Genomic DNA, 13,265 nt, shown 5'->3' with positions numbered 1-13,265 from the left:
CCTTGTTTTTAAAAGCATTTTCCTCCACCCACTTAATCATTCACAATTTTCTGCATTTCCTAGTTTATGATTTCATAACATTCTTTTAAATCAACCACTTGTTATGCTTCCCTAGACATCCAGCAGTTGGTTACAGAAACTCAAAGACTACATTTCCCATTCACCAGTTGAATGCTTTCTGGACTGGAGAGTGCGGTTTAGACTCCAATCGAGTTGCAGACCTGGATTCAAATTCTGACTTCCCCTGGAAAATTACCTAAGAGCCTGCATTTTTTTTTAGCTGAAATATGGGGTACAGACACCCACCTCACAGAGATGCTGTGCAGTTCCCGTGACAATGCAGGTAAAGCATTGCCCATTTACATGTGTATTACGTGGTAACCACTATTCATCAATACAATCTCTCGAGCCAGATCACATCGATCTGTGGGCCCATGATTGGAAAGCACAAGAATGAGATGTGATTCATACTTAATGCAGCCCTTGTAACTGTGAGCAAAAAAGGCTCTGCTCCACAATTTTCCCCCAATGGCAGAGTAACCCTCATCCAGACTGTAGGAGCCACTCCTAGGATTTCATAGCCATCACATGCAATGCAGCCTCCATACCCTATGAAGGAACACTGAGCTCCCTCACGTACCCTTGACCAAACGGATGATGGTTCACTTGTTTAGTTAGATGTTTACTCAGGGGTGCATTTATCTCTCTCAGTTTGTCCATGTGTTTGATGAATTTCTAGTCTCTGTTCCCGAAAGGGGGTAGCACATATACCAACTCCCTTTCTCGAGTCACAGACAAGAGTTTCAGAAATATGTCTTTTTTAACCTTTATATAAGTCTATAATGACATACATTTTTATCTAAGTGTGATATCGTCACTAAAAATGTACCCTGAGGATAAAGGATTCATCCCAGGACACTTTATATCCTTTACACTTTACAAATTAAAAATATAAAGCGAGGGGGGGGGAATCAGATGACCTTCGGATTCATCTCCTAGTCACTCACCTGGCTGCGTCAATTTGATCTTGAACTTCAAATGTTCCCAGTCTTCTGTTGACGGCGTGCATGATCTTATCTCCTTGGTAACCACTTCCTCTGCCATCAAAGCTAGCTACGATAATGTTTTCTGTGCTTGCAAGGTAAGTAGCCCAGTTGAGTCTGAAGACAGCGTCTGCTTTTTGACTACATGGGCCTGCATATCTGTGAAAAATCCCAAATTGTTAGCCTTTGTGGTTTTTCTGCATCAAATGGGGAGTGCGTGTATTTCTTCTACTCCCTGTGGACAAGAAGCATGCATTTTTCCCGACGATGAGCCTGAAATTGTGCCAGCCACCAGGGTGTCCACGATGGTTCCTCTAAAACTTGGCGGCGCGACTATAATGGCTGTGTGTTTCCTTCAAAGATACCCATCAGTTTTATCTTTGAAGATTGGTATCAAACACAGACTTCATAGGCTAACATTTTCTAAGCCGTATATTTCTTGGAAATCAAAGAAATAAATACTTAATAGTTGGGATGGAGAAGTTGTGTGATGAAAAATTAATGAGGATGCCAATAAATGCAGCTTTGAATATATCCTTCCAGCCTGGCTTACAAGCACTCCTACATTCCATGTGTATTTCCGAGGTTGGAAGTTCTAGAAGGACAGGACTGCTTGACTGCTGTATGATATGCCCTGCATTCCCCCATCGAGTCCCAGCACAGAGCTGCACACGAAAGCTACCATGAGCCCCTGTGGAATGGGCCAAGGAATGAATGGACACTATTCCTTAAGACTTCAAAGGAGAAAGAGGTAGGCTGTATTGGAAGACATATGTTGTTATTCTGCATTCTATTTATGAACGGGTTTAACTCCCTGCTCTCTGCAATCTTTGCAGGCTGGACCCCACTCCCACACAGCTGGATGTACAATCTCCATCAAGCCCTCTCATTTCCATTTGTTAATAAGACCAGCTCCCTATAGCTCCTTGCATCTCACTTAAATATGTCATCTTTGCACGATCTGCAGGACTCCTGGACCCAGACTTGCCCACTATCTCTCCCTCCCAGACCATTTCTCCTACTGGTCTGCTTGCTGTACCCCTCTACCTGCAGGCTTTTGCTCTTCCTAGGGATGGAAGTCAAAAGAACTTTGGTTTAAAGCAAACACTGCGTTCCTTTCATTTTAAACTAAATAATGTAACATTCTAACTTTAAAAAAGGAGAATGCACTCGTGCATTTCTTGGGTGAGTAAACGTGTTTTAACAACACGTGAAATGCCTTGGTCATTTTAATGATTTTAGATTAGGTAGAGTAATAGCTTCTCTTAATATTAGTTATGTAACAAGTTACTCTACTCCCTAAGATTAAACAACATTATTTTAAAAAATAGAAAGCAAAGATTTGAACATCAAAGGATGGGAGGAGGAAAACAACTAAAAAGAAACAAGTAGTAGATTTACCATGTTTTTCAAAATGTTCCTAATGAAGGGGGTGTCTAACCATTCCTCGCTGGGGAGCTGAAGAGGACAAAAGTCTCACTCGTTTCAAAAATATCTGTTTCCAGTATTGGGGCTAAAGCCAAAAGCAAATTAACGTCACTGTAGTCAAAGTTAAACCGAAAATCAAACAGCACACATGGAAGTTTAAAATACCTTTTTCTCTTTCTTTGAGCTTTTATGTTTTGTTTATATGGAACTATAAATACGGGGCAAAAGGCTGTGTTGGATGCTAACACCCCTCTTTTGTTGTGGGTGGTACTGGTGGTTACAACAGAAAAGTGATGTTCTCATGAGTCTCAGTTTCCTTTCCTATGTAATGGGCCCAACAGAACTCTTCACACCGGTTTACAAATTACTTGGCATGAAGCAGGCACCCAGCACGTTCGTTGGTTTGTTTTTGTCTTGTTTTTAATAGAGGAAATGAGACAAGCCAGGACAGGAAGAGTGGCGTTGTGGCATTAGGTGTGAGGTCGGGGCACTTTTAGAAGAAGCATCAAAGTAAAATGTATTCCCAATCATTATCAAAAATATTTTACGAGGATGCCACATTTAGAATTTGCAGGAGTTCACATTTACTGTTCGAAGATTTGCGATGTCAGAACTTTCTCTGAAACTTAAAGAAGTCTGGAATAATAATGAATAATTTCCTTTATCACATCTTCTCTTCACCACAGAGAAGAATGAGAAATACCAGGCGGTGGTATTCTGGGAAGAGAAACCTGATGTCCTGATGCGCCCAAGGTCACTAACGAAGGTGTGCGGGCAAGTTTGCAGGTAAAGAAATTGTGAAGACTACTGATGCCCATCTCCTGCATGTTAAAATGTGCATGAGGTGAGGATAAAACTGGTGACCTGATAATTCCTTTGGAATTCCCTTGTATTCAGAGACACAAATCAAAACAAAATGACCATATACCATTACGACAGAGGGTGTCTACATTCTCCACTAGAAAGATGGTAGAAAACAAGGGTTTGGGTTTGTGATTACATCATGGAAGAAGCAAATGGTAAAACTGCTTCACAGTGATTCAGGAAGAGACAAAGCATACAGTCGGCTCTAATTTTCCGTATGCTGCACTAGGTAACACATGTATGATGGTTAACCTCTAATTTGTTCCCTCCCCTTGAATACTTACACATCTATTAGTAGAGGATATTTCTTGGATGTATCAAAATGAGGAGGCAAGATCATCTGATACCAAAATTCTAAACAAACAGAAAGATTAATTAGTAAATTAAGAATAATTATTAGTACACGATCTAGGTTTCTTTGTCCATAATAAATCATAGTTGGGATTCAACAATTGTTAACTTACAATAGAAAAAGAAGACGAACTGCTGGATTCAGTATGTTTTTAAGATACAGAAACTTCCTCTTTCAGGTTAGAATACTAGTAAAGATTAAACCAATAAAGTTGTTTCTAATCTATTAAATACATTGGTGCCTCGTAAAATAAAAGTGCATCTTAGAATTGCTAATGTTTTGTTTTTATGATTCTGTTCTTTGGCATCTGATCTACTTATCTAGTTTGTTTATGGCTTATGTTCTAAGTTTTCCTCCAAAATGTTTTCCTCTTCTTGAATTTCCTTGAAGATGTTTAGGATTTTTAGTTGGCCCTAACTCTATTTTAAAATTCTGATTTAATAACATTTTTGTAATTCTTATTGCCATCCCAGACCGCAAAGCTGAGTTCCCATTTTCAGCTCTGTGTTTCACAGAATGAAATCAGGTTTATATGGAGCAGACTGTTGTGTACGTTCTGTATGAACTGCAGATCTGTTTAATTCTCTGTGCTTGATTTAGCATCAGTTTAATAAAATTTGTCCCCAAATAATGAATCGGTTTCTTTTGCTCCCAAATTCAAGATCATGAGTTGGATTAATAAATCTTAAAAAGAGAGAGAGAGAGAAAGAGAGAGATATTTTATATTTTAATTAGATTACTTCCAGCTTCAGTAGATTTAATCTGTAAGGGAAAAAAAATCCCTATCTCCAGGGCTGCTGCTTTTTTTCTGTTTATCTCTCTTTTCTCTCTTTCTTTCTTTTTTTGGTTGTTAAAATGATTTTAGTTGAGGAAAAAAAGAAAGATTTAGAAGTAAAGCCTTTATATAGATAGATTTCTCTTCAATTCGTATCTTGCTGATTATTTTATGTCTTCTGCCTACATGTGATTATAAGGACAAAAATTTAAGTCTTCATTATCTTTCAATGAATGTCAAACTATGCGTTGATCATGATGTTTTTAATAAATATGCCAAACCCACCCCTTGATCTCTCCTTTGTTTGAATCTGTACTAGTCGATTAGAAGTGTTCTGGTTATATCTTTCCAAAGATGCGGTTTTTTTTCTTTGGAGGGGGGAGGTTCATTGTAATCCCCAGTCCCCCCTTCTTCTGCCCCTCCTCCATGGTCTCCCCTCTCTCCCACCCCTGACCCTCCTTTTCTGGGTTCGAATGTAGAACCACCTCCCAGATGGACTCTCCAGCTCCAGCAGATCCTGTCTCACTCCCCTCCCTACTAGGTTGTCCATCGGATCCCGTGGCTTCCCTGAGCCAAAAACATTAGGGGGTCCCCCACTGCTTGTCAAATCTCAGTATGCAATGCCTTCTGCCCCAGCAGCCCGGGTAGCTCTCCAGAACTCTAAATCCTTGCCCAGCACGCCTGATTCAAGGGCCAGCAGCACCCGGCATCACCTTGGAGGGAATATCAAAACCCTGGGGCTCACCCTGCCTTGCTGGATCACAAAAGGATCATGAACGAGGTGCCAGGTGATTCATAGGCACATGCAGTTTGAACAGCCCTGCTCTGAGCTGTTCTTCAGAAGCACCCTCTACTTTCCAGCACTTTTCCTGCCATTTAAAATTGGATGGATCTTTTCCACTGAATCTTTTTAGATCTTTTCTATTATTATCTTATATTTAAAAAAACAAACTTAAATCAATCCTGATGATTCCACCATCCTCCATGAGTAACTAGCTCTTAATGAGGGGGGAAAAAACCCAAAAGACAAATAAAAATGAACAAACTACAAAATTTCAATTTTGTTCCAAATAACCCTCCCTGTCCTCCATGGTTCCTACACGTCCTCCATGCTCAGGCTCCCAGCACAGGCATGAGCCTAACTGTGGCAAGAAGATGATTAGGGAAAATTCAAGATTTCTCTCCTGAGATTGAAGTTTTAACATTTTGCAGCCAGCTCTTATTTTTTTATACAGTCATCTCAGATATTTTTTGATCTCTTTGGGTTAAAGGTAAAAGATATTAAGATATCATTAAGTTAAACATGCAATTAATACTTTACAGTAGCACAGAGCTACTAACAGAAGGAAAAGGAAGTGGCAATAGTGTGCTTTTTCCAAATGCTTTCCTCTTAACAGAATAAATTCTAGATAGAGTGGTACTGTATTTTAAAACAAAACAAAAAAGTAAAACCTGCAGTTCTCATGACAATATTTCATAGAAAAAATAACCTTAAATCAGACGTACATATAACATAGAATGTGTATTTTCAGATCAAGTTATCACATTTAGTTATATTTTTATTGGTGTTTCCAGGAGCAGTTCTGTACCTAAAGAAATTTAACTTACTTGTTTCATGCAAAATAATGAAGTCCAGTTTTTTTGAGGGCATCTGGATATCCTGCAGCATTTTATCCAAAGCTGAATTGTCTTCCAGGACTCTCAGTTCTAAATAAATATTCCAGACGGCAGTAATTCGTTACAATGTGAAGAATTCAGATTGTGCAAAGTGCTAAGGAACAAGTGGCAATTCACTGATGGGACTATACATACTTTGGATTATAAACCGGAGTTCCAGTCATTGTTTAAACACTCTGAAGGCAAAAAGCCCCCCACTATGCTAAGAACACATTGATCCTGTTCAGTGACACTTTTCTAAAGAGCAAAGGGAAGGTGAAATGTTATGGAAATACCTTTATCGTCGCTGCTCCTATGCAGGGTATAGAGGGGCAGACCAGGGCCTGTGAACACAAACAGGGAAAAATGTCTTAGGTGAGGCTTTGTAAGAAAAGAAGATAGCATATTTTTCAAAAATGGCTATTTGCTACCCTTTAACTTCGATAACCATTTCAAAACCAGTTAGCTCGGAGAGAACAAATAGCACAGGAGATAAGGGGCTTAGCTTAGTGTTAGCTGGTTTTCCTTTTCCTTGAAGTAAGTGCAATTGGAGATTCAGAAATATTACCGGAAAGGCACAGGGCTCGGTGGAATGAAGCAAGAATGAAGCTCTGGCCCTGCTGGGTGCTTGAGGCACATGTTGCCTCCAATTTCCTCGTCTGTGCAATAAGCCAGGGCACCCGTGACCCTGGGGTCTTTCCTCCCCGGCCCCAGATCCACACCGGGGCCGTGGCCACGCCCCTCAGGCCCCGCCCCCCGGGGCGGAGCTCTGGGGCCAGCTGGGGGGGGAGGGGCGGGCTCCCTGCTGCTGCCCCTACCCCACCGCGTGCCGAGCCAGGGGGCACATCTGCACAGTGCCTGACTTGGATAAGCCATTCCTTTCTGGCATGCAAAAGTGTTTTTCTCGCATGAACATATCTTCACTATTTAGCCCAACTGTGGTAGTTGCAGACTAGAAGGTAATGTACAGAAAAGCTACTGGGTGAGCTGTTTAATTCTGGTGCATTTAGATAGTATGAACGTTTCATTCTTGATCAGAACCCCAGTGAAGGCGTTATAGAGACCTGGCTTTGAATTCTGGTTCACCTGCTGTGTAACTCAGGGCACCGTATCGACGCTTCGATCTCTTTACACATAAAAGGAGGATAATATCTTCTTTATAGAGTTTTCTTAAGAATCAAACATGACCACAAATATAAACTTTTAGCACAGTTCTTAGTATGAAACGCTTGCCCAAGAAATGGGGACCAAAAACAGTCACAGGAAATAAAGGAAGGAAGGAAGGACGGAAGGAAGGAAGAAAGAAAGATGTAATGATAAAGAAAATGTGCTAGTAAAGAAAGATTCCGATAGCTGGTTTGGAGATCTCTTTCCGGTGAGGGACAGTTTTTTCCTGAGTATCTAGGTTCTTGCATTTTGAGAAGTAATCCAGCCTAGTGCTTCCTGGAGGGCTCAGGAGGTGGAGACCTGTGCTTGGATCCCGTCGTGCCTCTTAGTAGCTGTGTGACCTGTGAAGTCACGTCGCCTGTCCTTGCCAAGTTTCATTTATAATAAAGAAAACAGTAATAAAATAGTAACAGAAGATGGAACAGTGAGCAGGTTGGGTAACAGGCATTACCCACAGACACTTTCCCATTTAAAGGGGCAAGCGCATAAAATACTAATCAATAAACGTACAATTAAAAAACCACAGTCAAAACTCTACCCTGTGTATCTATATAAACGATGAAGTGCCTCTGTGATACGTAGCCTCCAGTGTGTGTGTGTGTGTGTGTGTGTGCATCTGTGTGTGTTCAGTCATAAGCAAGCCATGCGAGTCTCTTAGTCAGAAGGGGAGGAAAGGTGGTTAACTCACCACTTAGATGTGTCTGGAGAGAAGGGGACTTGGGTGACTTCGAGAGGTCCTCAGAGTCAAGAGGAGAAAACTGAGCAGGGCACAAAGAGTGTTTCCCGGACTGGACACAGAAAGGGACAGATGGGCAGAATGAGCCAGGAGGGTTGGTAAGAATGTTGTCTGAAGAGAGGAGGGAATGTCAGCTGGTGAGCGGAAGGCAGGGAAAGCGTGCAGGCTGAGGGAAAGGACAGGGCCACCCGGATAGACCTGGTCGTCGTGTCTGCACTGCTCTCCCTCCCCCGTCACTTCACACCTACCTGAACACCTCAGTTGATAGTACTTTGCGTCTTTACTGAACGATACAGAATAGTACTGACACCTTTCTGGATTCAGCTCACAACTCAGGCATGTCACCTTTGTGTAGTCATTCAGCTGGATTCTGTAAACCAATGGTGGAGATTAAGTGCTCGATGAAAGACTACATGAAAAGATGGAATTGAATAATTCCGTATTCTGGTTTCAAATGTATCAGAGTGCCAAAGCAGTGCTCAAGACTTTTTCTTAATGTGTGAGGAATACATGAATTAATTCATGATAACCTCAAACCTCCCATTGTTTGGAAATAACACAGAACGTCTAATAAAGTCATTGTGTGTTGCTGACACCTGGGGTTTGATTTGTAAAGGAATGAAAGCGCTCAATTACAATTCCAGTTAGTTAAGACATGGGAAAAAAAAAAGAAAGAAAAGAACCCCAGAAGTTGTTCTTCTACAGCTACAAAGACTCAAGTCAACAATTTGATTTAGCTCTTACTTATAAAGATTTCTTCCTCCTGGCATTCCTTTATATTCATTACTAATGTAGTATCTGGGAAGAAAACAAATGAAATAGATATTAATTATGTTTTTAAAGAAAGTTGAGTACCCTCTAATTAACTCAACACCAAACATTAATGCTGGCCCTTCTCGGATCATTTTTCCCTGCCCCCTCACCCCCAGAAACCATATTTCCCGTTATCTCTAAATAGGAGATTCTATTTTTTTAAGACACACTAAAATATCTGAGTGCAGTCCCTGAACTCAGCTATTTTAGACTGCTCCCTTCATTAAAGTGGCAAGCAAAAACTAAAAAAAAAAAAAAAAAAAAAAAAGTCTTTTGCAAGAAAAGTGTGACTGGACAACTAGCCTGACGTCGAGAGCCCATGTACCTATATTGTTTTCCACATTTTCTTTTTTATAACACAAACTACTAGATGACAGGAGCCCCATCTTTCTGAGAGCAGCAGAATCACTTCTAAGGAGGACCTTCAAAAACTGCTTTGGGCAGCGGCAAACATCCTCCGTGGTGAGACCCAATAATGAATTATCCAAGCGCCTTGGGTTCCAATGAAAAACAAACACTCCCTTTCCACCAAGTAGTGCCTGGTAGTTGACAGCCTCTGTAAAGCTTTCCATATTCCAGAGTAAGGCCAAGATACGGGCAGATAAAATAGCCTCTCCAAGCCTTCCAAAAGTTCGGTGCCAGTTCGAATTTAACACAATGCCCCTGATGCCGGTTCAGTGTTCCAAGATGTTTTAAGAAAAAGAGGCTACAGCTCTTCTAATGTAAAGCAGGTAAGAGCAAGAGGTAGAGCTGCTTGGTGGCATGGTATCAAATCTGCTAAGCATATGTGAAAATCATTAAGGCTTCCGTATGTTAAAAAGAAAAAAGTACTGAACACATTCCAAATAGACTATTCTTTATTTGTAGGAGATTTTCCCCTATTTCTGGGCAAAGAGGGTGTGATTACCACAAGCATGTTTTACATCCTATCAGTTATTAGAATACTCACAGGTAATCACCGGTAAGAGCTTCTATCCCGATGACTTCCCAAGCTCCTTTTGTAATAAATGTGCAATCCTAATGGGATTTTTTAAAAAGACATTTATTAAACTCTCTCATCAAAGTTAACTGAAGGATTGGCTCATTTATAGCAGCAATTTAGATAATCTTAGGTCTTCTTCTTGGGTTTCCTCTCTGTATCCCGTCATCTTCCAAATACCACTTTGGAATTTGAATTAGTCGGATATCAGTGCACATTGATTGACTTTACCAAACGATTTCCACTTCAAGTTAGTTTCATTAAAAAAGAGATCAACCTGAAATAAATCATGTGGGAATATTTACTTGCTTATCTATTTGGAATTGGCAAATGTGTTTGTAGCCATCTCCATTGCTGATGATCTTGTAGAAGCTCTTCCCGTCAGAGGTAAAATGAGGTTCTGAGGGCCTAAACTACAAAATAATAGAAAACACAAAACAAGATTAGAGCACATTAGTCTCATCTCAGTACCAACTGTAATTTTTGAAAGTCCTCTCGACACCTCTGCCCAAAGCCCATGCTTCATTTACTAGTCAAGTGAAACCAGAGCAACTCAAGAGAAAATTCTCCTCCTCGGAGACACAGACAAAGAGATCTCCCTCCCTCAGGGAATTTTTTTATCCGGAGCAAATGAGAGAGAGCATATAAAGAAGTTTACGCAGGACTCTTGACACATAGCCATGGTATTGTCATCTGTAGACGTCTCTCTATGAAGGTTAACTGTGTGACTTGTGGCTATAAATGTGCAAAAATTAGCATTAGCCTTTCAGTTTTAAGAAGTAAATTTCCTCAATGTCACAGATTTGCTTTCTCGAAACAGATTATTATTATTATTATTATTATTATTATTATTATTACTATTACAACTGGGAGTTTGTACCTCGTAATCCCCGTCACCTGTTTTGCCCATCCCCCTTACCTCTGCCTTCTGGCATCCATGAGTGGTTGCTGTTTTGTTGGCTTGTTTGTTTGTTTGAAACAGACTATTATTTGTGCGTTTTCAGATAAGAGGTGGTTTTTAATTTGAGGGATCCGTTCCCTCCTTTTTAAATCCATATTTCTTTTTGAGAGCCAGAAAGTCTTTAACCATTTCTGGACCGGATACTATAAGGGAAGTCTGTCGTGTGTTTCACATGGAAACATTCTCAGAGTTACCATTTTTATTGTAAGTCGTTTCATTTTGCTAAATAGGATCAACAATTTACAAAAAAAGTAGTTGTATGGAAATATAGTATAAAATTTCCATTTTTCACAGTTCAATAAAAGAGAGTTCTCAGAACATAATGTAGTTTAAGCAGAAGAGTATCTATCCCAGCCCGAAAGGAATATGTTGCTTTACGACTTCGGTTTCCTTACTACATTTGAGAGCAGGTAGGAGATGGTCTTTTAAAATTGTTGGTTCACTTTACCCTCGATGTTTCCTCTCTCATCAGCTCCCATTTTGGGAAGGAAGAAAAATGCTTCCCTCTTCTATTTAGTGATTCAAAGTGGATTCATTTATGGAGCAAGCTGAGGCGTGCAGTACACTTGGTGTTCTCATTACAGAGCTCTGAAACACATTCCCCTCTCTAGACCTGTGTTCACAGCCTTATCTTTTTAATACATTTCCCTGTTTCCCCTGGATGGAGTTGTGCCTAGTAGAAATGTGTGAAAAGTGGCATCTGTCTGGTTAAATACAGAGAGGAAAAAACATATTTTTTTCAAAGAGTCGTGAGGAAGTGTAGCGTGTCTCTTGCCATGGAGGAAACCACTTTTCATGTTGGCAAACCTCTCCCCTCTGCCCAATCAATGCCTGAAGAAAAGGGACGTGTGAATGCTATCGGAGCTCTGAGCCCAGCTGGAAGGGGTCCCATTTCTGGACCAGGGGCCTTCCCTCTCTGCCCCAAGAGATGTGAAGGAAATCTTTATATATATGTGTGTGTGTGTGTGTGTGTGTGTGTGTGTGTATTTTTTTTGTTCCTTTGTTTTTCTCTTAAAGGAGGCTTCGTAGAAGTGGTCACAAAAATTAGATGACATTTGTTCATCATCTTTCTAGAAGGCGTCACAGTGGCTGGAGATCCTTCATTAACTTGTTTCAGCCCAGGGTCTGGTAGTGACACGGTTGGTGATTCTGCCCAAGGCGTAGTGTGGCAGGAGTGAGAAGCGTGACAAGTCTCCGCGGGTCACCATGCCTTCCCGGATAAAACTCTGCATCTGGGGCCTAGCAAAGTGTGAAGCCACACAAGCGTGATTTCCTCCACAGGGAGATGCGCAGCAAGTGTGGCGTGCTTGCTGCTGACTTGCTGCTGGATATGGTCGCATCTCCTCACACATTCGTGTGGGCGGTGGACGGAAGCCACGTCTTCTGCCTCCAAAGCACAGGACTTCAAAGGTGAGGTCAACCAGCAGGTTCAGCATCTTAGCTGCTTTCCAGCAACTGTTGCTTTATTGACTTTTCAGGAGCTACATTTTGCCTAGAGTATGTCTTTTGTTTTGTGTGCTCTCAAGTTTTCACTTGTCCTGTTACTTTTTCCAACTGAGCATGTTTTATATTCCCCATAGAAAGGTGGCTCTGCAGGGAGCATTTAAATATTTGGAAAAATAGGTCAAGTAATATCTCTGTTAATAGCAAATAACACGGGGCCCTCCCCTGGGAAAGGTACATGTTCAATGGCTCTGAGTGTCTGACTCATACTACAAAGAACCCATAACTCTTAGGCACTTACACGTCCAACCCAGCCGGTGGTACTCATTTCAACGTGTTTTTGTGCCTAGGGAGGGAAAAACACAAGGGCAGTGTTTCAGAGAGAAGCAAGATATCAATTCTGTGCTTTATCTACGATTCGTGGTACTACAAGCATCATCGTATTTAAAATAATTGAAAGTTATCTCCATTTACATAGTTGTAGTCATGCTACGATTGTTTATATAATCGCATTAGAACATTGACCTCTCTTGCCTAGAGCTCCATCTTCCATATGTGGCCCTGGAAGCTCCCCCCGCTCTTTCCAATTCAACACGTACGGAACAGAAGATGATGTCGTTTATCTGGCCTCCATCCCCGCTGGCTTGTTCTGACGCCTTCATTCTTCTGTTCAGTGCTACCGCTCACCCAAGCCAGAGACTTGGGAGTGACTCTAGACGCCTCCCCCCTCACGGCCACCCCCGCAGCCCCTGCCCCCTGGTTCTCAGACTCCTCTCGTCCTTCTCCACCCTTACTGCCTTAGCTTCTGTTCTTGCCTGGTTTCCCTTGGGCCTTTGCCCTGACCTGCTGGTTGGAGACCCTGCTGCTCTTTTCTTCTTCCAGCCTGCCCTCCACCCTGCCTAACCCCCACTGACCTCATCTGGCAACACGTAGTTCTGTCTCCTTGTGATCCTCTCCTCTTGACCACCGAGAAACAGCTCCCCGTGGCTGACAAGTGGTCCAAGCTCCTCAGAACGGCACCCGAGTCTCAGCCCACCTCCACCCCCAC

General features: G+C 41.5%; 1 protein-coding gene across 2 annotated transcripts in view; it reads right to left on the bottom strand.

Moving 5' to 3' along the window:
• DPP4 (dipeptidyl peptidase 4) overlaps positions 1-13,265 on the bottom strand; it is an 80,308-nt gene that overhangs the window by 17,373 nt on the left and 49,670 nt on the right. For both annotated transcript variants that reach the window (XM_055308123.1, XM_055308124.1), the window contains exons 12-20: positions 12,519-12,563; positions 10,119-10,226; positions 9,784-9,851; positions 8,766-8,819; positions 8,270-8,391; positions 6,415-6,462; positions 6,071-6,169; positions 3,620-3,689; positions 1,008-1,202 (exon numbers count right to left, since the gene is read on the bottom strand). In XM_055308123.1, the coding sequence (XP_055164098.1) occupies positions 1,008-1,202; positions 3,620-3,689; positions 6,071-6,169; positions 6,415-6,462; positions 8,270-8,391; positions 8,766-8,819; positions 9,784-9,851; positions 10,119-10,226; positions 12,519-12,563 (809 nt within the window). The remainder of the gene's footprint in view (positions 1-1,007; positions 1,203-3,619; positions 3,690-6,070; positions 6,170-6,414; positions 6,463-8,269; positions 8,392-8,765; positions 8,820-9,783; positions 9,852-10,118; positions 10,227-12,518; positions 12,564-13,265) is intronic.

This window comes from Nyctereutes procyonoides, unplaced genomic scaffold (assembly GCF_905146905.1).
Source record: "Nyctereutes procyonoides isolate TBG_1078 unplaced genomic scaffold, NYPRO_anot_genome, whole genome shotgun sequence".
Lineage (NCBI taxonomy): Eukaryota > Metazoa > Chordata > Mammalia > Carnivora > Canidae > Nyctereutes > Nyctereutes procyonoides.
Note: the sequence above shows the minus strand (reverse complement) of the source record. Positions and strands in the feature narration are given on the sequence as shown.